The sequence below is a fragment of the Cygnus atratus genome, chromosome 1 (genome assembly GCF_013377495.2).
Source record: "Cygnus atratus isolate AKBS03 ecotype Queensland, Australia chromosome 1, CAtr_DNAZoo_HiC_assembly, whole genome shotgun sequence".
Classification (NCBI taxonomy): domain Eukaryota; kingdom Metazoa; phylum Chordata; class Aves; order Anseriformes; family Anatidae; genus Cygnus; species Cygnus atratus.
In genome coordinates this window covers 185,507,981-185,535,659 of record NC_066362.1, presented here as the reverse complement: position 1 = coordinate 185,535,659, position 27,679 = coordinate 185,507,981, and the positions used below count along the sequence as shown (strand labels likewise).

The following is a 27,679-nucleotide window of genomic DNA, read 5'->3' as shown; positions in this document are numbered from 1 at the left end:
CAGTTTGAGGGACCCCATGAGAAAAGTTGATGCTGAATTTAAGTGACAACTTAAAAATGCAAAAATATTTAAAACCATAAAAAGGCTGCAAGTACGACTGAGAAAAAGTTACTTCACAGACACAATATATGCTGACTTGGCAGAACATGATGTTACAGCAGCACGATATACCAGTAAAGTACACGGTAAATGGTCAAGGACAGCCTACCTGAGGAAGTAGCTCTCGATGTGGAAACAGCATTATCAGCTAAAAGGAAACTGCAAAGACCCATTCCAGATGCAATACTTTTCAAACACTAGAGAGTTTTAATCTAACAAATAACATTTCAGCAAAACCATACTGCTCTTGCTTTTATTTCAAAAGGATGAAAAGATAAAATATTGAAAAAAGGAAAAAATATTGAAAAAATGTCACTGTAGAAACAGTGAGGTGAAACATTTCCACACATTTGACTTACATGAAACAGCCAAACACTCTTAAATTCAGTATTTGATTTCAATTGTATGAACTGCATTTCAACACAATGTTGTCTTATTGCTACTTACTGGGAGGTGTAATACAGGCCTGTTTTCTTTTGTATGGAAACCCCTCAATTCTCAACATACACCCTGTTGTCTCACCCCCATGATGTACAGCAGAGAGGGAAAGAATTCCTTCCAGGAAATGTGCTTGCTAGGATGAAGCAGAAGTTCAAAACTACAGCTATCATACACAGGAATGTGAAATTACAAAAACACTTTTTTTTTCCTAAGTCACTGAAAATGAATCATACCGGTCAAAAAAAAAAAAAAGCCTGACATCCTAAATTACACCATGAAAGACAGAAAATAATCATATACAAATGTTATCAAATGTTATGGGTCTCATCCCAGTTAGACAAGCATGATCTTCAGTTATCTATTAACAGAGAAAGAAATAAATCTACCATCTCTGTAGAACATTTCAAGAGAAAAAGAAAAAAGAAAAAATCTTGGCTTTCTTCTTTAAAGAAAAAAAGCTTAAAAAATACCCTGCATAGTAAAATAGATTAGACTGAATCTAAAAAGGACATGGACACCAGAACAGAAGACAGAATTCCTAATAGGACACCATTTAATACTTTTTTTTTAGATGTTGTTACATTAGAACATCTAGTGTTTTATTATTATTATTTAGATGTAAGAAAAGACAATCACTAAATCATCTGTCAAAGCTTTTAATACTTCAGGAAATAAACTAATGAAACAAGAAACACAGCAGTTAGATTAAGCAATAAAACTAGAGCTCTTTCTTTTTCCTTTATAGCTATATACAATTACGTGTTGCTAACTGCTATCAAATTATGTATGTTCTGCAGACTAACTCTGATTTAAATTTCACGCTTAGAAGAGCAGGATGGTAAAACTACAGCTAAGTATCTTAACTCTTCTGCTTAAATTTACTTACCAAATCTCACTAGCTTGAAGTATGCAACAGATACTTAGAATTTGCATTTGTAACACTATTATTTCATCATACACTATGAAGTAGCAATTTACTAAAAATCAAAAACAACAGAAAACCTTAATTCTAGGTATACTGTTAGTATGTGTGACAAATTAATAGGTGTATTGCATAAATGCTATGCCAGACAGAAAAAATATCTAGAGCCCAGGTCCAATTGAAATAGGAGTTATTACATTTCTTGCATGTACTTTTTGACAAAATAAGTCATTTTGAAATTTTTAAATTTTAATAAGTCATTTTTGAAATTCATTGCCTGTAACATGTATTTCACATCCTCTCTTTATTGTTTTTTATAAACATATAAATATTGTAGTGTAATATGCCATCATAGATGAAAAGAAATCAACTTCTCTTTCAGAAACACGCATATTTCTAGTTAGTAGCTTAAGCCACAGATGTGAAACCCTCACGAAATATATATAACAAAACAAAGATCATGTGTTACACAGTAATGGCGATTTCACCTACCATGGACTTACCTTGGAATACAGCTTTATAGATTAAGCAGTTTACAGTACGTGTTTGATACTCTGACAAGTTGCAAAGCATTCTGTTCTTGTTACATATCCCTTGGCAGATAGCAAGCCTATACTGATCAACGTGCTTCGCATATCAAAAATACTCACCATCCATCAATTTATTAAAAACATATATATAACACAAATATGCTGCATCCTTTTAAAACAGCCTTAATTCCTATCTACTTAAATACTAAAATTCAGTTAAAGAAAACAAATATCAAATAAGAATATTTCTAAAAAAATCTTTCAAAAAACAGAAGACAGAGGGTACCAAAAGATATAACGCCAAATTTCAATAATCACCTTTTTTGTCATATCTTAGCACACTGCCTGAATATAATATATAATTAATAAATTTTTATCACTTTATTATGACTTAAAGTCATAATAATTATGATCATGTGAGTAAATAAAATGAGTCTCTCTAAAACCTTTTTATCTTCCTCTCTGTTGAAATGTAATTTATATTTAAATATAAAAACTTCAGGATAATTGAAGTATTACTGACCATTGACAATGATTTCCATGATTCTCTTGAGACATGGAAAAAGATGACTATGAAAACTAAAATACAGTAAACACAATTAGTATGAATAATATACAACAAGGTAAGATCATTAATATAATTGGAAAGCTGCTTCTTTTTAATACATAAACAGTAGTTCAATATATTAAGAAACTGTGCACTATTTGAAATAGATTATTTTTCAAATAATTAAAACATTACTGAAATGTGAAACTGCATACTTCAACTCTTACAGTTAACAAAATCTTTTATGAAAATGTTATTCTAGATATACATTAAATTGTACAAATGTAGACACACAGCAGTTGTATAAAACCACAGAAAGATAATTCATTATATACCCAGATTTTTATGTTACTCAAGACTTAAAAGATGAAGCAACTTTTAGGGCCCACCATAGAAACTCCCAATAAGTTAAAACAAAAAATCATGCTGGCTTCAGAATTTTCAAAATTCTGATGACTATTGCACCATTATAATAGTAATAATAATAATAATAATTTTAGTTATGTTCTCACATTCTCAACAAGCCTTCCTATTCAAGACTTACTCATTTAGTGTTTAAGGAAGTCAAACACAGTTAGACCTGAAGATAGGTTATTTCAGCTAACAGGTTACTAGCAATGCTCATCTGAATAAAAATCACAAAAGCTTGAAAACAAAAACTTGCATTGAACTACTAAAACAACATCGAAGACAAACGTATTTTATTAATACAGCAAGCAGTTAGAAAGCAAGCGAAGTCAAAACTTATGAATTCATCAGGTTTTAAGTGAAAAAGGATAAAAATTAGTCAATCTCCATGCTGTCTCATTCGTTGTTATGCGCTGAATAACAGATCACATTGCCTGTGCCAAAATTAAGAATGCAACATGGTTTTACAGAACTATCTCCAGTATTTGTATTGAATTGATACTTCCAAGTACTTAATTTTTATCCTAGATGAAAGAAATTGCCTTAGAAAAAGCAACGAAACTGGCATTTGTAGTGAGAACATTTAGTTTTTTACGTACAAAAAGAGTTGGTGGTGCACAAACACAGTCATACTCTACATGCTGCTACCACTGAGAATGAATAAATAAATTAAAGAATTGAGGTTACAGAGTTTAAGGCTGGTGAACACTGTATTAACAGAACGCTGCTTCAGCTGAGATGAGCTTCTGAGACAAAAAGCCAGAAAATACATGCCAATAGTTTGCCAATTGTCAATATATACCAATTAAAACGGAAGGACAATCCAAGACATAAGTGTTTTCAAAAAGACCTCATAAAAGATAAAGAGTCTAAATTAGAATCATTAAAATCAATTACTACATAAATAAGCTCTTCTTCTGGGCGTTAATTCTGTTTTAAAAGGTATCTAATAGGACCTCTTTAAAAAAACTGTTCAACAGTTACTTGTTATATGAAAACATCATGTCTTAAGTTTAGGAAGGAAGACTGCTATACCTCATACTATATCAAATATTTTACTGAAATCAAAGTTATTACAACTGTAATAAATATATATATTTTTAAAACATTTAATGTACAATTTTATTTACATGCAAGTCCGTTAAAGGAACAACCTCCAGAAGGGAACGGTCTTGAAACAGGCCTATTTAAAACAGAAAATCCACTACTTTATTGGAGGTGATGATGTGTTTTAGAAGGGCAAGTAACAGATTTTTATAACTGACTGCAACTGTGTTATCGGCTACTGGAAATAGTGAAAGAATTCCATGAGTCTGTATTGCCTCCCCACCTATGTCTTCGCTGCAGAGGTGGCCTTTGTGTGTGTTTGTGAGGAGGTGCAACTGAATTCATGACAATAGGTATGGATATTTGATACTCGTATCGTTCCAACATCTGAGCAATCTTCTCACGAGTGACCCCATGTTTATTCCTCCTACAAAAATAAAAACTTGAATAAATTGTCTGGTATGTTTATGTTTACAGTCTTTAAGAAAAAAACTAATTTCACATTTTTTCTTCTTGCTTTTCATATCTATAAAAAACAGTTGTATTTTCCTGCATTACTTAGCAGTAAGCTTTAGATAACTGAAAAAACATACATTCAACTAAGTCAAGAGATTGCATACATTTTTAAACTAAAATGCTGTGACATTTGAAATTTCAATTTCATTACACTGTATTCTCATTCTCCTAATATGCAATGTGTGTTAAGGTTTTTTTGTTTGTTTGTTTGTTTTTAACAATTCAACACTGAATATATTAAATAACAGAAAACAATTACAGCCTTTCTTCTTCATATAGAAATGTGATGTTATTCACCAGGAAAACATACATAAATAATCCTAGAAAGACTTTATTTTGTTTATTCATCGAATTTTGCATTGTATACTAGCTAACAGGTAGAGGGAATAATGTGTTATAGACTATTACTTATGAAAGCAATGTTCAAAGAAACAAAAAGAAATGGAACTACATGGTATCAAGACTTGATGACAGTATTTCTCATCAATAAATCTCTATATAAAATGAGGAAAAATTTTAGTTTTGAACTAGCACTGCATGCTCATGATACTTTATCTAGTAGTTTTTACCAATTCTTGAGAAAAAATTAGAAATATACTCAAAAAAGACAGAGAAGGGAAGGGAAGAGCAGCCAAAAAACTTGTCATTGCAGCATTCAATGAACAGCTGCTGCTTTCAGTGAGCACTTGGCCCATTAAGAACCTGAGATACTACATTGCAATGCATCTATCTCCTCAGTATCTATGGAATAGCACCTTAAAATTCACATTAGCAGAATTTCAGTCCCTGCTAAAAAGAAAACCACAAGGCTCAAGCACAAACTAAATGTCAGTGAATTACCAGCACCGTAACAGAACTGAATCTAAAAGAATAGACACAGAATGTAAATGGAATCTTTTTATAATGTAGACAAGAATTTACCATAACCCACTATATTCTTATCACCAAGAAACCTTGTCAAAGGTGAATAATTTCCAAGTCATACCACTCGGGTATCTTTGTGCTTTCTGAGAGGGACAGGGGGCATGAGTCCCCTTAATTTTCTAAATTCTGTAAGGGAGAAATCAACAAGGGGGACAAATAGGATATGCTGGAAAAAAGGTAGTCTATAGAGAAATATTAAAAAAAATCTAGGAGTTTGTGCATATTATTGCAACAAAGGAGTACCTATCAAGTTCACAAAAGCTCAAAGCATACTGTAGGTAGCACACTAGTTTCATATTTAGATTGGAAGAAGATTTAGAAGATTTTTAGATTGGGCATCTCAGAGGTACTCAGAATCAAGCAGAGTATTTCCCTCACAGATATTTTTTTCCAGATGAGACAACACCAGAAGCTACAGTGACCACCACAAGAGGCTCACCACTTAACAGCTATTAATTTTCACGTCCTGCTAAAGATGTCCAGGATCAGCAGCATGTTAAACTCATCAGCTAACAAGTCTTAACAGTTTTGATTTTATTCACAAATATGAACAAGGCTAATAGCACAGGAAAAAGCCAACCCCTAGAAATACAGGAATTCTGTAAAGCACTTGACTTACATGATAAAGAAATGGAAAAGAGGAAGTCTAAATCCTTTTGTGCCACCCAGTGCAAGTACAAAGTTATATAAGATTCTCCCTGTCTCAGTACAGCTAGGAAAAGAAAACAACTCAAGTGCAAATGGCATAAAGTGCACATTCACCCAAAATTGAATGGACTTGAATGAACAAGTAGTTTTTCTTAAAGAAAAAGGCAGGACAATACAATCACCAGCAGCAGAATCCCATCAAGCACAGAAAATACTTTAAAAAAATTGAATGAATCTGCTGTATAGGGTCATTTAATGCTAGGATGTCATAGATTCACAGACTCATTCAGATTTGTAGAAGACCTCTAAGACCATCCAGTCCAGCCACTCACCTAGCACTGCCAAGTCTACCACTAAAGCACATCCCAAAGCAAACGTCCTCTTTGGGCATGTCTTCATTCATCTTTTGGCAGCTTGGCTATACTGAAAGAACGTAAAGCCATCTCACCCTTAAATAATAAGATATACCAGCTAAACCTCCTAACAGGTAGTTACGCTTTGAAAGCTTTTGGGTTTTTTTGCTTGGAGCAACAAACAAACAATCTATTGATAATAGTAAAGTTCTGTCACTGTTAAATGTTTCTATACTCAAAGAATCTTGCCATGTAGAGCACAACAATATATTGGCAAAATAATCCTACATAGGCATTACTACTTTAAACAATCAGCATGAGTTCGATGCGGTCAATGCCAAACTGCAGTTTGACGAGCATACTGAAGGAAAATGAGGTACACTAAACATGTTGTGTATCACTTCTGTGTATATACAGACAGCACGTAACTTTTAATTAAGAAAACACCACCTGTCCCAAAATACTGATTACACAGGACAATTATTTCCCAAAAGTCTGAATCAAATGCACTTATTTTAATGTTCTGTTTCCTAACTGACCAGCCACTCAGAAAGCATACAAGCACAAACCAGGGTACCATTTCATCCAACACTCATTAAACACGTCAAAAACATTTCTCTTCTACCAATCATTTTGCCACTTATTTGTTCTGACCCGCAGTTTCCAAGATATCCTAAAAATCGCATCTGAAAGTATAAAACCCTTTATACGAAAGGTCTAAATGCTATGCAAGATGTCTCAAGCACTACTGCAAGACATACATGTGAAATCAAGATGTTTTCACAAGTTACGTGCACAAAACTAAACTAAAAGCAAAATCACCCATGAGCGAGTCTAAAGGCAATTTGTACCTCATTGGCATGCTGCAAGAAAAAAAGAAAGACTCTGAAAGCTATTCCACACCAAAACATCTGTCATGTTCTTGACATCACGAATTCACCATTCCGCCAGTGTTGACCTCGTCTCTTTTCCTTTCAATAAGGCTTTTCATAGATTTCTAAACACTAAGCGCTATGGCAGACGCAACTCTATAAAAATGGTATCGAGAAACGCACCAGACTGCTAGAATGTCACCATATTATAGTACCGGATGAAAGTTAAAAACAAGATTCAGATCATGTGAAAACATGCATTTTCTGGAAAATTTGAGTCTTTCTCAAGCAAAGGAAATCTCACAGTGAACATCTTAGAAATGTCTGATTCCCAAGACAGCTTCCTGCCTAACGTAGCAGTTCCACACCATAACTAGAAAAACTCAACAAAATTCATCCAACAGAGAGAGAACTCCATCTCTAAGAATAAATTAGTGGCAGCTTAGGAGAAAAGGATGACAACTTTAAAAGATTTATAGAGAATGCAGAATAAAGCCTAAGTAAGTAATATATGTATTACACAAACATAGTTGGTGGATTGTAGGGGCTATTTTACAAAGCTGAAACAATGACAAAAGCCAAGTCAGTTGGAAGCACGTAAAATTACAATCAGCAAGAGAACTCCTTGGGATCAACCGTGAAAGCATTACACTGCATTTCAAACACAAATTTCCCTAAGTGGGGTTGGTACCTCACAGATTCCTAGAAGCAGATATATATACCTGAGCCAAATGAAAAATTAACCAGGAATAATAAACAGCTTTCCAGATGCTCTCACAACGCACACGACCAATAACCGACGTCCAACAGTACTCTACAACAGACCCTCTCAAGACTGGGAACAATTTCACAAAATCCTGCAATAGAACCACCTAAAACACAAACTTTCTTTTTAACCTTCACTGATTAGGAACGGACTACTATTCCCTGGCACTAAGGCATCCAAAAAAGTAGACATAACAAGGCACTTATGCACTCTTAATTGAATGCATAATTTCCCTTTGTCTTCTATTTCTTGTCTTCAGTGTTTTTTAACAAAAAATTTCTCAGGATAACTTAAATCATTCCATACAACAGAAGCACAACAATGCTCAATCACTTTTTCTACTCGCATGCAACCAAGTTTTAATATTGACTACTTTGGGCCAACAAGACAGGACCTCTTTTGATATCCATAACACTTCTATTTGAAGGTACAACTCAAAATGCATACTTAAATAAAATATATTTTATACTAGTAGTTACACATTTGAAAAAAATAAGATACTGGATAAAATATAAACCCCTTAAATATATATATAAATGGGCAAATCTGTTTGCCTGTGTCTCATATACATACAAGTACAATGATTTCTGTAATATAAACCTTACTTTTCTAATTCTTCAGGATCAAACTTCCACCAAGTATCTGGCTCATGGAACTCCACTCTGTATCCCTTTTCTAGAGCCTGCAGCAAGCAAAGAAAAATGTTTCATATGAGTATAATAATTATATAAAATATGAATAGTAATGACTATAACAGGTTTGTAGACCAGTGTAATAAAAGGATGTAGTTAACTCTACAATAGTAGCACACTGAATTTCACTTGCCCCCAAACCTGTCTTAGCTTTCACTCCACACTAAGCAGATTAGATCAAGTCTGTCCTAAAATTGTTCTGGACTATTGCCACACCAGTTACTGATTGTATCAATAAGCTGTCTCTCTTCAGAAACTTGAGTAAGGAAAATGGTCTCGCACAAAGCAGACCAGCTTATCACATGTGAAGGTAAACGTGCGAGGTTGTAACAGATGGTATGATTTCACAACAAAACCTACCACTTCCACATACGGTTTCATCTCCCAGGCTTGAGTATTTGTGTTGTCTATTATAACCGGAGATCTTCCCTGCTCCATTGCTTGCTTTGCTGCAATGAAAAAACAGTGCACGTAAATAAGCAGTTATGTAATTCAAATTAGTTCATGTAAATAAACAATTATATAACTCAAATAAAAAGGTGAATGCAAGAATTGTTTTGCAATAGTCTGACTGAAACACACTGTTCTAAGAAAAAGATTCAAAGTACTGAGAGGTAGAGATGGAAATGGAAAGTAGTAGGAGCAAAAAGGTAAGAAAAATGAAACCAGGAACATAGAAACAAGGTGGTGGTGAATTGATACAAAGGGATAAACAAGAAGTGTAAAGTCAAAGCCACTCAACACAGTTGCTCAAAGTATGTGGCCTGCTGAGCATTATTAATACAGAGATCACCAGCACAAAACCATATTCAAGTTCCAGCTTTACCAGCAGCACATGGTGCATTCATAACTGGGAACTGTGGTTAGGTATTGCAGTTCTTCCCCAACAAAATGCTAAGAAATATGTAGCCTTCATACAAAGACATCATACATCCTGCTAAATCAGCATGCCTGCAAATGAAGAAGGATCACCTTTTGGTGAATGTTCTTGAACATACCAAGTGGCCACTACTTTACATGAGCTTCATTTTTTGGCTGTCCAACTTAAAAAGTTACAAATATCATTTAGAGAAGTGATATGAACTCATATGAATATGAAGACAGTGAAAATTTATTCTGAATATATGAAGTTCTATTACTACTACACATCCTGAAGAGAATGTCTAAATTGCTAAGTCTGGCATCCAAAATAGGAAAATATTTTTAGCAACTGTCTCTGCTTGCCAATAAAAAAAAAATGAATTTAAAACCACTAGTGCTCACAAGGAAGTTAAGATGATGAACTAGATGAAATGAATGAAATACCTTAAAAGCTTAAAATACTGAGATTACTGTCATACAAAAAAAAGTTTCCAGGAGAATTAAGAATGTTTCAGTAAACAGAGTTAAAATAGTATATATTAAATGAAAAGTTAGTAACAAGTACTGAGGATTATAAAAAAAAAAACAAGCCATCTGTTAAATACATGCCCATTCAGCAAATAGTGTTCAGTTTGTACACTGAATAAAGAGGAGATCCGAAGGAAACAAAACTAACGAACAAACTAAAAAACAACCCTAAGTTACTGTAGAATTATTGTTGAGAAAAAAGTTATTGTAGATTTTTCTTGATGGAATCAATCCACACAATAGGAAGAAACTACATAAAAAGAGTCTGGGAAGTAACTATGTAGATGGTAGGGAGAGAAAAAGCAAATATAAAATGTTACAACAGAGCACTAACAATCAGTGGAGAAAGCCATAAAAACTGAAGAATATATTGCTCTGGTTTCATTAACGTTGCACAAATGATCTTTCTCAGTGTGGTGGTTTTACTCCGGTGGGCAGCCGAGTTCCACCACAGCCGCTCTCTCACGACCCTCCTCAAAGAGGAAGGGGGAGAAAATAACACAAAGAGCTTAAGGGTTGAGATAAGGACAGGGAGATAGCTCAACAATAAACGTGACAGGCAAGAGAGACCCAGAGTAGGGAGATAGTAAGATTTACTGCCTATTACTAACAAGCTGGAGAAGTGAGAAACAAAGGAAAGAAACCAAAAACGCCTTCCCCCCATCCGCCCTCTTCCACCTCCTCCCCCCTAGCGGCGCAGGGGAACGGGGAACGGGGGCTGCGGTCAGTCTATAGCACTTCATCACCACCGCTCCTTCACGGTCCCTCTCTGCCCCTGCTCCCCGTGGGGTCCCTCCCACGGGATGCCGTCCTTCCCGAACTGAGCCTGCGGGGGCTGCCCACAGGCTGCAGCTCTTCAAGAGCTGCTCCCACATGGCTCCGTACCACGGGGTCCATCCCCCAGGAGCAAACTGCTCCAGCACGGGTCCCCCACGGGCGGCAGCGCCCCCCAGACCCCCTGCTCCTGCGTGGGCTCCTCTCCACGGGCTGCAGCTCCGGCCCGGGGCCTGCTCCTGCGGGGGCTCTCCATGGGCCGCAGCCTCCTCCAGGCCACATCCACCTGCTCCACCGGGGGCTCCTCCACGAGCTGCAGCGTGGGGATCTGCTCCATGTGGGACCCATGGGCTGCAGGGGGACAGCCTGCTCCACCAGGGGCCTCTCCACAGGCCAAAGGGGACTTCTGCTCCGGCGCGGGGAGCACCTCTCCCCCTCCTTCTTCACTGACCTTGGCTCCTGGCAAGGCTGTTTCTCACTCCTCTCTCTCTCCCAGCCGCTGTTCCCCAGCAGTTTTTTTTTCCGTCTTAAATATGCTCTCACAGAGGCGCAAACAACATCGCTTATTGGCCTGGCTCTGGCCAGCGGTGGGGCCCTTACCTAACATGGGGCGGCTTCTGGATTCTTCTCACAGAAGCCACCCCTATGGCCCCCTGCTACCAAAACCTTGCCACGTAAACCCACTACACTCAGACATGAATCTAGAAAAGAAAACTGACAGGCTGTCATAAGCAAGGGAAAAATCCTGAAAGAGGCAATTCAGAAAAAATTCACAGAGGCAGCAAGAGAATAGCCAATTTGGTAATGAAGATAATGGGGCCAAAATTTACAAAACCTTTCGAAGAAAGATTGAATTACAGCTACAACTACCTTAGATTATTCTCCTCTCTTGTTTTAACTCTGGATCTTAGTGCTAGAGCGCACAGTATACTGATGTAACTCCTTAGGTAAAGTTTTGTTTAAAAGGGAAAAAAAAAAAAGGTAATTAATTAGTCACCATCAAAAAAACAAAAAGCAGTTAAAACCTAACTGGACCCGTCAAGAACATTACAAACATGTTAAAGGTAGCCATAGGTTACCAGTAAAAGAGTGAAAGGATGAACTACAGTAAGAGACACTTAACAAATACAGAAAAGTGAACTTTAAGGGCCTAAAACCCTGTAAGAGTGAGACTGATTTCACATTTAAATTCACAATGGCAAATTAATTCTAACATTTCCTAATATTTGTATAGCGGACCCTACAAGCTTCAAATTAAACGCATATGTGCTTTAGTATCAAGGACATGTTATTCACTGTCTTGTAAAAAAAAAATAAAGGTTTTAAATTCTGTTCATATAAAATATGTTTTTCCTAATGGGTCTCACTTTTAACTAATTTTTTCTCACAGATACTGTATTATAGATTCACTCCTCCCCACCCCAAAAAGAGAAGGAGGATGATTTTAAATGAATAATTTTCTTATTAGTGAAAAAAGGAAATTCTTGCCTTCTCCATGGTTCTGACATGAGAGCTATACAGCTCTAGGTAAGTATTTCATCTTATGAATGTTAGCAAACATATAGATAACCTATGCCGCTGACATAACTGACATAAAACTTCAGTCTAGACCATCAGAAAGGAGTCCTTACCATCAGGATTACCATTCCCCTTAAGTTATTTCATGTATTTCGAGGATCCACAAAGAAATGAAAGCACAGGATCCTGAAGTACTTCAAGGCAAAGACTTCTGCAGCAGAGGTGTTCTATGCGACAGGGCACAGCTGTTCTTGTTCTAGTTACCAAAATCACTGAATGATGTAGCGCTCTGCTTATCAAAAACACTGCAGAACTAAATGATACAGAATTGGACAGATCTTAAGGTCTAGCCAGAAACAGCCAGAAGCCACTACCAAGTGAGATCTGTTTGGTGGTCTTGCATTTGTGACGTACTGAGACCTCTCATCTGGAAACTGCTGTTAGCAGCTCTTTTGCTCCTTTGACTCCTACTAGCAACTCCATTTCAAATATTTATTATTGCTGCACTCCAACATCAAAAGTGCCTTTTTTTTTTTTTTTTTAACAATTTTTACAGTTCTAATAATTGCTCTACGAAATTCTTGCACTGTTCATTCATAAATTTTCCCCAGCATATTTTTTTTATTAGGGTGAGGATGTGGAAGAAAAGGGGAGAATATTGCTAATTCCTATCCTGCAGATTTTTTTCCTTGGATCTCCATATCTTTTGATGCAAAGAAGGATTCCTCTTATGATGGAAAGGAAGCTTCTGTCTGAGACACTAAAAGCAGAGAGATTAAGCTGCGTTCGCAGGCAATGGAGTTGCTCGGTTTGTCCACTCTTTGGAGCAGATCAAACATATAATGAGATTTTACAATGAGAGAAAGAGTGAGAATCAGTCTGTCCCCTATCCTTTGTACCCCAGGTACCTATTTCTTTACCAATTAAATCAAATCCTTGTAGACTGCTAATTATTAAGAAAGATGTCTTATTAAAGCTGTTAATCTACAGAAGGATACTAGAATTTTCCTCAGAAAAACTCTCCCATGAATCTTGGCTGAACCACACATCAGGAAAGATACAGAAAAAAAAGGATATTCTGCTGTTGCCAGCATTAAAAAGGCTCAATTCTGACATCTGGATACTAGTATCAAATGTAACTAATCAGCAGGTCATAGCACAGAAAAAGAGATTTTGTTCCTTTAACTCTGAACCTTCCACAATTTCAAAATCTAATGTAAATGTATATATATACTAATTAAAACATAACAAAAAGTTAAAATACATATACTCCTATACTTATATATATATATATATCTACACTCCTATACTTACACCTTTTTTTTTTTTAATATATGCTCCTTATCATTCAGACCATTAACCCATGCATGTCATGCTATATTTTTATCCTCTAAATAAAAACATAATTTAATAGAATTCCTTTAATGCATTCAAACCTCTCTTCTGGTTCCAGTCATGGGCATCACCAAGCTGAACAACATTATACATATATCCATCTTGTTGACGAAAATAATCATCGGTGCTGAGTACAATGCCATCACAGCTTTCACCAAGCAGAATACTGTTGAACAAAGGTAAACGCAAAAATATTAAAACTTTTATTTTTCAGACAGAAAACACACACACAAACAATATAGCTAAAATATATTTATCTGTGCCCTATTTCTGAGCCTCTTGCAAATGTCAAACTGGTTTATAAAAGTATAGTTATGAGTATTTCCAATACAAATTCCCATTTAAAGTATATTTTCCCCCCCTCTCAACTGCTCCCCTCTTCGTTGTTTTTTCCTCACCATCTTTAAAAGAAGTTTGTAGCCACCTACTTTATGGTTCTATTACAACAGGTTCTGAGCATCTCATGGTCATTTATTGAATTTATTAACATTTTCCATATCAATTCTCATCTGTAATTATCTCTAGGAACCAATCTGATCATGGAATCTGGATACAGCTGAGAAATGAAGCGGATGCTTAAATCCTTCTCCTAAATATACCCTCCTCTGATCTCTGTTCATGCTACCTGCAGATACAATATGTGTTGAATAGGAACAGCAAAAGCAAGCTACTCATGTTTACAGCAATTCCCCCATTCTCGGGGAAAAGTATAAGATCATAATAACCTTTCAGCATTGTCCCACTAATGAAAGTCAGGATTACAGGAGAGCATGTGTGTTTCTTCAATATCCTATACTCTTTTATTCCAGCTCTACGTTTTATCCCCCAGTCCTGGCCACACAAGCTTACTCACATCCACCTTATCAACAGAGAGAAGCCTGGCATCTACAAGCCACTGCTATTCATTATACCCAGAAGAAAGTGACCTTGTCTCATTTTTTTTTCCCTATGCTGCTTTTCTGAAACTTTAGCAGTTGAGCCTATTCAAGGAAAAGCCCAAAAAGATGACACAAGAAAAGTGGTTCAAGATCAATGCAGACCACCCCTGGCAGAGCAGCAGCTCCATGGGTTAACATGTCTTACAGAACTGTAGTTTCAATAAAGGATGACAAGAAATTTAAGATAAGGTTTTTTCATATCAAGGAAAACCTTGTAAAACTGCGACAACAGCACAGTTCTGTTTAAAGTCAGATCTACAGATCCACAGTCTGATGTCCTTGACTGTTTTTATATTCTATACTCTATTTAAATTTGTAAACAGCCAACAGGCACTCAGTGCCCCAGAGCATTTCCAGCCCATTGAAACACTCAGGTTCCGCTGCCCTGTGGAAATTTAGGCAGCTACTCAGACTGGGTGTTGTGGTTTAGCCCGGCTGGCAGCCAAACACCACACAGCCGTTCACTCACCCTCCCCCCTCCCTCTCCGGGATGGGGGAGAGAAACGGGAAAGTGAAGCCTGTGAGTTGAGATAAAGACAGTTTATTAAGACAGGGAAAATAATAATAATAATAATAATAATAGTATTAATAGTAATAATGTGTACGAAATAAGTGATGCACAATGCAATTGCTCACCACCCGTTGACCGATGCCCAGCCTATCCCCGAGCAGCCGGCCCCCCACCCCGGCTAGCCACCCCTATATATTGCTCAGCATGACGTCAGATGGTATGGAATACCCCTTTGGCCAGTTTGGGTCAGCTGTCCTGGGTCTGTCCGCTCCCAGCTCCTGCTGCACCCCCAGCCTGCTCGCTAGCAGGACAGAGCGAGAAGCTGAAAAGTCCTTGGCTTGGTGTAAGCACTGCTCTACAACAATTAAAACATCAGCATGTTATCAGCGCTCTTCCCATCCTAATCCAAAACATAGCACCCTGCCAGCTACTAGGAGGAAAATTAACTCTGTCCTAACTGAAACCAGGACACTGGGAAACAGGCAACGTACCCAAAGGCTACAAAAAATAAACTGTATTAGCAATATGCGTGATGTGCTGCTGCTGCTGAGGTGCCAGGAAGGGAAGGGAGCTGGCCAAATCCCAAATAACCTGGGGGAATAAATGGATATTAGTTCGAGGTCACCAAGCTTTCCCATGAATAGCTGCAGGAAGAGCTACTTAAGTTTAATTTCACAAGGATTTGAGATGTCTACGTGGCAAAAGATAGCAACAGTAGACCTGTTAGAGATCATAGTTTAAAGCCTGTGAATGGCCTAACATTACATCAGTTACAAAGCTAAGGATCTTCATTCATTAAAAACTTAAAAGGAAGAAAAAAACATGCAGCTTTACTTAACAAAAAATAACCAACAAAACACTGTACTGTATATTAATTAAATTCCTACATGTTTACTGTCCTACAATTAAGTTGATGATTATTTTTGCTTTTAAAACACAGATTTGTAACAAAATTAAAATTACCGGGAAATGGAAGAATCTATGAATAATGCATCTGTCAAGTAACATGATCAAAGAAGCACACAAGCTGTTTTTTTTTTTTTTTCCGTTTTGCTTTTTCTCTTTTCCAGAGTATAAGTTTTCCTCAGAATAAAGAGCAGTGCTGTTTCAGAAAGCAGAGCATGATACATCAAAAGTACAGCCACCTTGTTGGGATTGTTCAATATTTTTGTTAGAGTCTTTGCCTTTTGGTAGGACGTATATTACACTGGTTTAGGAGAGCACAGAAGGATTTTTTTTTAAAGCAGATAAAATGGCACCAGTAACTCATACAGCATAAAAAATAATGTTTTCTTTTTAATTGACTCCTCTGTTGTATGAAGTATTTAACAGGAATTTGTATTCATTAAGTTACCTCACCATTATTTCTTCACACATGGGCCAATCTTCTTACTCACAGTATTCTACACCTGTTGTTAATAGTACTTGAAACAACTGGATCCATCTTTCCCACTCACTTCTTGGGTGCTGAATGCATGTGCATATTACAGAGTAAGGACCATGTGCCCTAATGGCCTGGCTTCAGCTAGGACAGAGTTAATTTTCCTCCTAGTAGCTGGCAGGGTGCTATGTTTTGGATTAGGATGGGAAGAGCGCTGATAACATGCTGATGTTTTAATTGTTGTAGAGCAGTGCTTACACCAAGCCAAGGACTTTTCAGCTTCTCGCTCTGTCCTGCTAGCGAGCAGGCTGGGGGTGCAGCAGGAGCTGGGAGGGGACAGACCCAGGACAGCTGACCCAAACTGGCCAAAGGGGTATTCCATACCATCTGACGTCATGCTGAACAATTAATACGGGGGGCTGGCTGCTCGGGGATAGGCTGGGCGTTGGTCAGCAGGTGGTGAGCAATTGCATTGTGCATCACTTGTTTGTACACATTATTAGCAGTAGTACTATTATTAGTAGTAGTATTTTCTTTCCTGTCCTAATAAACTGTCTCTATCTCAACCCACCGGCGTTCATTTCTTTCTGATTCTCTCCCCCATCCCAGAGAGGGATGGGAGAGGGTGAACGAACAAATGGCTGCGTGGTGCTTAGCTGCCGGCCGGGTTAAACCCCAACACCTAATCGCAGAGATAACACATAGCTGTGACACGGTTCCTCTGCTAGCTGAGTACCCGCAGGCACACCCCTGCAGCTCCCAGGAGCCTGACTCCCCAGTTTCTGTAGGGATATATGTGAACTGGTGAATCAAGGCGCAGCGACTAACGGGCTGTTCGTCTTTATTTGTGTTTCTAGGAACTGCTCAGCATTGTGTAGAATAATTCACTTACTCAAATCCCTCTCTTGCATTTTCCAGACTTCAATAGAGAAACACTGTGACCATGGTTTGGCAATCTTGCAAGTCCATCAACAAAGTTTATTCTTGAAATATTTTGTTCTTATTCCTCAAAGCTCAGGATACAAAGCAATTTATGAACCTATGGAACCAATGTAACAGATTTAATACACTAAACTATATTTGCAAGGATAATCCTGAAACCAAATAACTGGGAAGGCAGACTGACCACCAAAGAGACCAGAGGAATGAAATCCTCACCCTTTCAGTAAAATTTAGTAAAATTTTAAACACAAACACACTTGTCAACATCCTATGGAATAATTTACACACTTGTAAGTTGTAAGACTTGGAAATAAAATTTATCCAAGGCTCATGAACTCAAACAGAAGCAACATGAAGCACATCTGTGCAAAGAAAACCATTACTACCCAACACCATGAAGAGATGATCCCAATTCTGCAAAACAGAGAAGGAAAACCAGGGAAGATAAACACATTTCTAACATGCAAGTCAAATTACAGATCAGTCAGTATCGATACGTGCACGTGCCTGAAATGAGCAGCAGTATTACCCAAGTGCTGTAAACCTGCCTGTTCGTCCTATCCATTCCCTGCAATTGAACACAGTGGGGCAGCGACATTAAAGCAGACAGCAAAATTAAAGCAGCTCACTTACTCTTCCTAGACATGCTAGTTGATCTAACAGAAGGTATTAGCTCTACACACCAAACTCATCTGGAAACCAAAATGTTCATTTGAGAACTAGTCAGCAAGCTAATATGTATTTTTTCCAGTGTACACACATGCACAAATCCTGCTTTAATTTCAGTTCTTTAAACAGCTCCCCACGCTGCATTCTAGTTAGCCTGCTTTCAAAGATGATTTTATAATCAAGAATAATCTTAGAATCAAATAATTTATCTATTTAAAACAGCTAACATCGTAGAGAATGAACTAGACTGTAACTAAATACTACTTTAAAATCTGTAGTAGTACTAAATTATGTAAATGATGCTTTAAACACTGTTACAAGCCATGTTTTTAAAGAACTGCATAATTAGAAACAACAGCACACAAGTGCTTCTATGTTCAGCTGTAAATATTCTTTTAACTTTGCCATTCCAGAGCTCCATAGGTTCAGCTTTCTGGAAGAACAGCCCCAGAAGAAGTCGACTACTTGCTTATACACCTAGAAACAGATTTAATTTCAAACGTACTTCTTAAATGACATGAATATTTTGTTCTTTCAACTTCATTAAACTTTTTTTCAAATTCATGTTGAGGTATTTTTGTGGAGAAATGTGAACTGAAATTGATGCCAATTCTAGTTGCAAAATATCCTAAAAATCCAATTCTATATTTTGTAAATTTTCCCAATGGCATTCACATTATAAAAATCACATTATCAACTACTTAAAATTTAAGCACACTTTTGTTACTTGGCCTAAAGATACCATTGCTGGGTGTCTATCTGGTCAAATTGGTTTAGGAATTTTTTAAGTTGTCAATCACTTCCAAAATGAAGGAAGAAATACAGCATTTTTATCACATGACATTATTCTAAGGTTTTCTCGGAGATGCTTTGGATCGAGGAAGTGGTATCTGGCAAAGTACATGCGCTTGTTTTCTTGTAAATTGCATTTCTCCCAGCACAAACGTAAGCATGGCAAGAGAAGGAACAAGACTGGCTTAAAATATGAAGGATGTGGGCAGCAGAGTGGTACAAGCTGGAACAAACAACTTGCAACTGGCAGCAGGGCTAGGAAACAGGGACAAGGCAAAAGAGTGAAATGCAAGGAAGAAAATGGTACGATTATCCTGGGCATGAGACAATACCACCAGCTGAAACTGGGACAAGAAAATGAATCTAGGGAGAAAGGGGGGGGGGAAGAAGAAGGAGCTGAGAAATCCACTTAGAATTTTAGGGCCGAAGCAAAGCTGTTAGGCACAGACCAAAAGCTATGGTTGGGTAAGAGCAGTTTCCAGTTTTGGGGTAAAACGGGAAAGTAGATGGATAAATAGATGGGAACTGGAATGAGTCTCAGGAGGCTGTGATGTCTAGGTCAGGTGAACGTATGCAATAAATCAAGGAGATCAGGGGAAATCCCCAGTGACCAGGAAAAGGCTAATGCTATGCCCCTACTCAAGGGAAGTAAAGAGAGGGAACAAGGGAACTATAGGCTGCTCAACCTCACCTAACTTCAGCTTCTGGTAGAACCACAGAGTGCACCCTCTTGGAATCCACTTCCAAACTTCAGAAGGAAATCAAGGGAGTCGGGAAGAGTCAAGGAGGGTTTACAAGTAAATCTTGCTTTATTGGCCAGACCAGACTGCACTCTGATGGAGCAACTGGCTTTGTGGATGAGGACAGAGCACTGACTGCAATGTTCTTTGAAAGCATTAAGGCTTCTGACACTTCCAGTGAGTACGTGCAGAGTACACCAGGGGCTGATGGTGGAACCAAGTTCTTCAGTATCCTCACCATTAACCTGGATGATGAGGCAGAGAACTTGCAGGTGACACCAAACTGGTGGGGAGGCCAGACATGCTGAGCATTACGGCTTCTAGCCAGGAGGACACAAATCTGAGCACTGGGCTAAGTGAAACATCATGAAGCTCGACAAGGAAAAGTGCCAAGTTCTCTCTCCACCTGGTGCAAAAGAAACCTACACATCAGTACAGGATGGAAAGCAACTCCTTGAGCAGCCTTACTGAAAAGACCTGAGGATTATAGTACATAACAAACTGAAGATGAACCAACAGTGTACTCTCCACAAAAGAAGGGCAAACCACATGCTGGGCTGTATTAGGGAAAGAGCGGCCAATGGAAAAAGTGGCTCAATGGAAGCTACCATCCCCCCTCTATCTGTTTCTTGTGCAGTCGATGCTGAAATACTGGGTCCAGTTTGAGACTTCCTACTTCAAAAGTCACATTGAAAAACATGAACGGGTTGAGCAAATGGCTACCAAGATGGTTAAGGGCATATGACCTACGAGCACCAGAAAAGTTTTGAGAGACTGGACACCGTACTTGCAAGTTTTCAAGGTCAGGCTAGAAAAACACAACTGGTCTGATCCAGTGATGGCAACAGTTTTGTTCAAAGCAGAATGGGCTAGGTGACCTCCAGAAGTCCCTGCCAAGAAGCATGCCTGTAATTCCAAGCAGGTGTAATGACAGAGTCAAAGCAAAATGTAGACTTCATTAGAAGATTAAGGACACAGATATCAAGTTTGGGAGCAGGAGGAAAAGTGCTATACTTACAAACTTACTTACAAAAAGTGCTATACTTACAAACCCACAGCTTGGGAAAAAAAAAAAAAAAAAAGCAGACTGGAATTCATGATTCCTGGGTCTCACAACCGCTCTGTCATCATTATATACTTGGGAAACCCACTTACAAGATGCAACTCGTTCCCTTCTATTACAGACCCATAAAGATGATGTCAATTTTCTGCTTTTCCAATACGGTCATTTTGCTAGCACAAGCAGTAGAGGTTTGTCTGAAGGTGCTAAAGATGCCAAGACTGCCAAGGTACCTTTGGGTAATAATGAGTCCACAGGACTGTATTTGCTGTCCTAGCCTGCACTTACGGAACTCTATGATGCTACAATTTTTTCTCCTTTCTCCCTTCAGCCCACCCTGTGGTACCTGAGACCTTGGGACATGATTTCATGGGAATTAACAATTGAAAGCAAGCTTTGAACACATGAAATTGCATGTAGTTGAATACGCTGAAAAACAAGTCCTGCACAGTTCAAATTCTGCACCCAAATTCCGTGACTATGGTTGACCCTGATCTCATAGCGCCCACCTTCCCATCTGCTAAATGAAATTAGTAATTTGTCTTACAAAAAGGAGATGAAGAAGCAGGAATATATTCACAAAAAAAAACCTGTAGGTATGCAGGATCTTTCAGTTAATATGAACAACATGCTTAGAGAAAGATTCAAAGACCATTCAGCACAGAAAATATGGAAAACATTAAATAGCAACATATTTAGTATCATCCAATTCCTACACTGAATGAAGCAATATTGTTCCAAGTTTGTTTGTTTGTTTTTAATTTTCTGTGTTTTCGATATTTAAGAAATTATTGTAATAATACACACACAGGCACATGCAGCTTTAAAAATGTACATTTGCAAAATAGAGCAACAGGTGACTAGAGAATGTTGAAGTTATACAAATATGTGAGTTAGAAATTTCTCATAGATATTCTTTTATGATAAAGTCCCCTAAATATCAGGAAAAAAACATATGGTAATGTTACTCCCTTATACAAAAAAAAAAAAAAACAAGGAAGAACATGATCACTTGTCTATTTAATAGACTACTAGCATACAACAGAACATAACCACAAAAGACATCCCATTCGTGTTGGACACTACCTTGATGAAGCTCGATCAGTACATACTGATATTGTAACTTCTTTTCTCGTATGCAGGAGAAACCTGTTTTCATTTACTACGGACAGGGCCTGTGTTCTATGCCAACCTACGTGCTTTTTACACTAGGCAAAAAGTTAGTGAAAATCCAAGCTGGAGTTTGCACCTACTTTTAACTCTGTCAGAGACTTCAACAAGTATCTTCATCAGACAAAATGATACTTTTCTTGTGCGCTGTTCACAAATAAATTGAACAGACGTATAGTACGAAAAAATGGATGGGATTATGCACAATTTTATCAATCCACTGAAAACACAAATAGCAATACACAAATTGCATGTTTTCAGAGTAGCAAAATTCTTCTAATGGTCTTTGAAAATTTCTGCATCAATATAAAAAAAATACTTCTGGATCAGACAAATTACTGCTGCTAGACTTGACCTTTTTTTTTTTTTTTTTTAAATGAAGGAATTTGAGAATACAAAAAGAGGCAGGCCATAACATACTAAGCTACCTGAGAGTTTCAGAATAAGATATAAAGAACATTTTAAAATTAACATAAAACAGCTTCTGTTCATCAAAACTCTTACTAATGGAGACAAACCCCAAAGCGTATGACTCCAATATTTACTGTTATGTCCTCACATAGTAAAAATAATCGCATTTTAATATCCTATTTCACAAATACCAAAGTTTGCCAAGTGCTTGCTGATCAACTTTTTAAAAATTCTTTAAATTTTTTATTTGAATAAGGTTCCCACGCTTTAAGTCTTTACTTACCGAGAAAGTGTTGATTTCCCTGAACCAGGTAGGCCTCTTAGGATTAGAAGCACTTTCTGTGCACAGCCAAATCTTTCCTCAGGGAACTGCGAGGAAGAAAATCTGTGCACTCCTTCCACACTGTACATTTTTGGATCCTTCCAACACTCTTCTCTGGTTTCACAGAAACCATTATTTTGGGGTCCTTTCTGCTCGTTATTTCCATTTCTGAAGACCTGAGCGCTATGGATATCAGTATGACCAACATAGCTGGCACTTGGATCAGGCAATGGACTATGACAGTTGGTATCATCACTTCCATGGTAACCACAGTAATTTTCATAAGAAAAGTCATCATGCTGAGAAGGGAAAGCGTTTGTTTTTTGTGGCAGGGAATTCAGTATCTGAAAATGCGACTGATGGTTCAGTCTAGGAGGAAGAAGCCCCTGAGGTACTATAAAAGACTCCGCTGACTGCCAGGCAGGTCTGAATTCAGGCACTGAGCTGTTCCAATACTCAGAATCTATTTGTCCATTAAAGGCCTTTTCATGTTTCCAGCCACCTGTTTCTATGACACACTGCTGCTCACTGCTTGTTTTCTGACTTTGCTCTTCTCCAGAGAAACACTGCCCGTTCTCATTAAATGGTCGTGGGCTGCCCAGCGATAAACGTTGATGATCCTCTTGTGATGTCTGACTGCAATTATATGCAGAATATTGCTCCTGAGAGGTTTCAGTTTCTTTCTCCTGAAATGTGTTTAAATTTTCACTTTCCAGCTGGTGAATTTCCTTGTAGAACTGGTTCAGTTCATCATCCATTTCTGGTACAGCAGAAGAAACAGTCTCCATCGACTTTGCCTCCTTTCTTTTATCTCTGTTTTCATGCAGTTCACCCTGATCTCCCACGCTACTTCTGCATTCACCACAACTTCCAGATTTGTCCTGTTTGTTACATTCCGCAGGCTTGTAAATCGGGCCAATAAATTCTTTGCTTGTAATAAACTCATCATCCCATTCACTTCTATTTAGTGAGAATGTTTTACTGCTACTTTTAATATTATCTTCATCGACATTATTGGATGTAAGAGGATCTTTCTCTTCTTCAACTTTAGTGTTGTTTATTGATACAAATGGAGGATTTATATTCTCTACAATCTCTGAATCAAGTGGCTGACTAAGCTGTAGATTATTTTCAGGAAGCACTTCATTCGGTGTTCCCAAGACACCCATGGGTATTTCCTCTTGCTTTTGCACTTCATGTTCCCCTTGGCTTTCTGAGACATACACTGGTGTCAAATCATTAGATGTTCTGTCAGGGTCCACTTCATCTTGAATGCACTGGTTGTCATCCTCAGAGAGTTTCTCATAAGCCCCTTCTGCTGACTTCATTTTTTTAGAACATGGTTCAATTGGGATTTCATCCTGACACTCCAAGAGCCTTACTCTACTTTCAGCATGAAGCATCTTAGAAAAAAAAATGAACACATTATCAGCATGAACAATTTTTAAGTAAAAAAAATAAAGTTATTCAGGCCTATGATGGGCATCTTCAGACTCCACTGTCACAACTGAAATGTATTCAACAAGAAAAAAAAGCAGAGAGAAGCTACTGGAAGGCTTATTTCAACAAAATAGCCACACTACTGAACATCTTTACCTGAGAAACAGGTTACAGCTGTACCAGTCCAGCAGTCAGACTTCATATCCTGATTTACAAATCAACCTTTTTTATGTGAATTTAATATTTGGAGGGGAAAAAAAATCCGATCAACAACCTCTGTCCTCCACCAACCTATGTGGATCTGCCAAGTGTCATAAATCTCTATTATAGAGCAAACACTCCAAACTCCAGTGCACGCTGATGCCTCACACCACCACTAAGACAACCAACGAAAATGCAAATGCTTCAGTCACAAGGATTATTTTTCTGTGATGGGAACTGGAGTCAGCTATTTCATTTAACACCAATCAAACAGATGCTGGATGGCATTTATGATTTGCTACTAGTTAAATAAAGACTTAAAATTGAATCTGCAATCTGTTATTATGTTTCTGTTTTTGGAACAACTAAAGACCTCTGTTAGGTACCAAAACCACTCAGTTGCGTATTTGTAAAAATAAACTGAAACGGCAATCAATGCACCAAATGGATTACAATATAAAAATGAGCCAGTAATTTCCAAAAAGACAGACAGGATGAGAACAATTGAAAACATATAGCAAAATAGTGTTGACCAGCGTGACACCCAGTCATGCCATTTCCTCATCCATTCTCCATCTCTCTAATAGGTGTGTTTAGATTTTCCTTTGCACTCTGAAGTTCTAGACAGAATGCAATAAAAAGCAACAGCACTTAAACTATAACACAGTGACTAAGTAGCTTATTCAGCAAACCTTTCATTAAAAAAAATATAAAATGCAGTATTAAATAAGAAAGTAAGTACATCTCCTACTAGAGGGCTTTTTCTACTGCTGTGAACCTTGGAACATTTCAACTTTCTAGGAGTGAATGTTAATATAATGTTGCATGCTCCTCATTCTGGACAAGAAACAAAGTTTTTCTCCTCTGTCCAAAAGGGACCTGCAGGTAGTAAGTATCACAGGAAGATTTGTAAGTAATACTTTCACCTCCTGTTCACTTGCAAAACTGACAAGAAAAGGTGCTAATCTGGACACTTTCTCACCTACTGCACAAACAAAAGAAAAAAAGAAGAGAATTTTGCTTTCCTCAGTTCCCAAACCTCTAAGCCAAGATTGTACAGTTTATATTTAACTTTAGTAATCAGAAGTAAGTGCTAATGTCAGAATGGGAAGAAACATGGCCATGCAACTATCCTTCTTGCTTGCAGTTGGTGTAACAATGCTCTGGGTACTGTGGTCTCTCCTCCTCTCAAGAGATACAAACCATTTTACCGTTTCTCAGCTCTTCCTTTTTGCAAAGGAGAAAGTAAGACTTACGTCTCTATCCTCCATCTCCCAAGAACGTTACTTTACCTCCACTCAAAAACACAGGTGGAAGAAAAACTTTGAATTATTAGTTTCTATCCTTCTCTCTCTTCTGGGACGGGGTTTAAGCAGAGCATATATTTGGCATGGAATGAAAAAAGAGAGCATGTCTGCATGAAAATTTCTCTAATGATGGAGGATACAGCTCTGTGACCGTGCCACCCAAGGAACACCCTTTTTTGCTAACCTTGACTCGCTCTGACTATCCTTTGGGACAGAGGCGTTGCATGTGAAAGCATTTCCACCTGCACTCTCAGGGAGGGCAGTACGGTCTGAGCAGGCATGTACTGAGCCCAGTCTACATGATGATCTTGCCTTTTGAATAGGATGCAGATGGGGCACACAGGTCTGTCATAGTTCTGTAAGAAAATGTTTGTAGGTGTTGAACATAGGATGCACAAGGGATTCACTCAGCTCCGCTTTAACCAACCTGCCAAACCCCCAGAAGTCTCCATAAAGCACACAACAGCCTTATTTTCAGGTTCCCAACAAATTCCCCAATGTTAACAAGAAAGGCACACGCAGCAGACCTTACAGACGAGGGCAAGGCCCTGTTTCCCTGCGTGGCCACCTCTCTGCAGGCACGGAGGCGCCAGAGCAGGCAGCCCAGCGGCCCTGCCCGGGGCAGCCGTGCCCCACAGCCCCTTTCTGGCTGCGGGTAAGGGGGGACCGCGCCTCAGCCGCTCCACCCCCGACCCCACACCTCCCTCAGGCGGAGCCCCCGGCTCCCGCTCGGCCGCCCCGACCCCTCTTGCCGCCCCGGCCGCATGCTGGTGAGGAGACCAACCTCAGGGCCGTCCTCCGCCGCCTCAGCCAGCAGCGCGCCCCCGGCCGGCGGTGCGGAGGGCGGCGGGGCCGGGCCCTCGCTCGCAAAATGGCGCCGCCTCCCCTCTGCCCCCCTCGGCTGGCTGCTGTGGGACTTGTAGTTCCGCCCCCGCCCCCGCCCCACGGGGGACTACAGCTCCCAGGAGGCCTCTGGGCTGAGGGGGCGGGGAGGTGGGAGAGGGCGAGGCGCGGATTGGCTGGGAGTTGGCGCGCGTGCGGGGCTCGGCGGGGAGGGGCGGGGCTTGTGTCTGAGGGGAGGGAGCGCGGTGGGAGGGGCAGGGACAGGGCAGGGGCATGGCGGGGGAGAGGAAAGGAGACGGGGCCAGGGGTAGGGGTAGGGGTAGGGGTAGGGGTAGGGGTAGGGGTAGGGGGCTGTCGCCGCCCCTGAGGTTGGCCACCTCATGCTGGTGGGATGACGAAGGTTGCCCTTCATTCCTGTCCCAGGAATCCACTGATGCAGGGCTGTGGATTTGGGACTGTTTTTCTTTTTTCTTTTTTTCTTTCTTTTCTTTTTTTTTTATAATAATTATTACGTTTAACATTTTTCTCCTGTGCGGGCAGGTATTGGGCTTGCACACAGTTAGGCCAGGGAGCTTAGGGGGTGTCTCAGTGGTTCCCTGGCTTTGGGTGCTGCTTGTCATACCACAGTGCAATAGGCACCTTTGCTGCTCTAAATCAGTATTAAAACATTCAGTGATTTATTCTTGGTGAAATAAAAAAATCCCAGCTACCGCGCACATAGCTGCGTTTGGCAGCCTCTGTGTTTCCTCTGTGTTGCTTTTCCATGCGCCTGCTCAACCCTCTGCTGCACCCACACCGTGTTCTGTCTGCTTTCTGTGGTCTACCTTCCTGAAGTTGTCTGAGGATCTTTTTTTCTTCTTTTTAAATAATGAAATAAACTGTGAAAGTATATTCTGCCAAGAAGTTGGGCCTGTCAATGTTGAGTAGAGCATTATTTTCTTGGCTTTAACCTCAAAGGAGAATACTTACTGCAATTGCCTATGTGTATCCCTGTCTGAGGTTAGCTTACACTGATCACTATGTTAAGGATAAAATATTTTCTTCTGTAGAGTTTTCAGGATCAAAACTGTTATTTGGTTTTAAGTGGCATTGTGATTTTTGTGTATAAACA

At 38.8% G+C, this 27,679-nt stretch overlaps 1 protein-coding gene across 10 annotated transcripts in view; it reads right to left on the bottom strand.

The window, feature by feature from the left end:
- N4BP2L2 (NEDD4 binding protein 2 like 2) overlaps positions 1–26,675 on the bottom strand; it is a 49,253-nt gene extending 22,578 nt beyond the window's left edge. For 2 of the 10 annotated variants that reach the window (XR_007708174.1, XM_035542405.2), the window contains exons 1-6: positions 26,510–26,675; positions 22,739–24,180; positions 13,883–14,007; positions 9,126–9,214; positions 8,679–8,755; positions 4,278–4,421 (exon numbers count right to left, since the gene is read on the bottom strand). Coding sequence is in view for 9 of the 10 variants with exons in the window: in XM_035542405.2 (XP_035398298.1) it covers positions 4,278–4,421; positions 8,679–8,755; positions 9,126–9,214; positions 13,883–14,007; positions 22,739–24,180 (1,877 nt within the window). In the remaining variant the exon portion in view is untranslated. Of the gene's footprint in view, positions 1–3,228; positions 4,422–8,678; positions 8,756–9,125; positions 9,215–13,882; positions 14,008–22,738; positions 24,181–25,909; positions 26,082–26,509 lie in introns of those variants that run through there. The other 8 variants (XM_050710250.1, XM_050710263.1, XM_050710268.1 and 5 more) reach the window with 8 other exon arrangements.
- Positions 26,676–27,679: the final 1,004 nt, after the last annotated feature.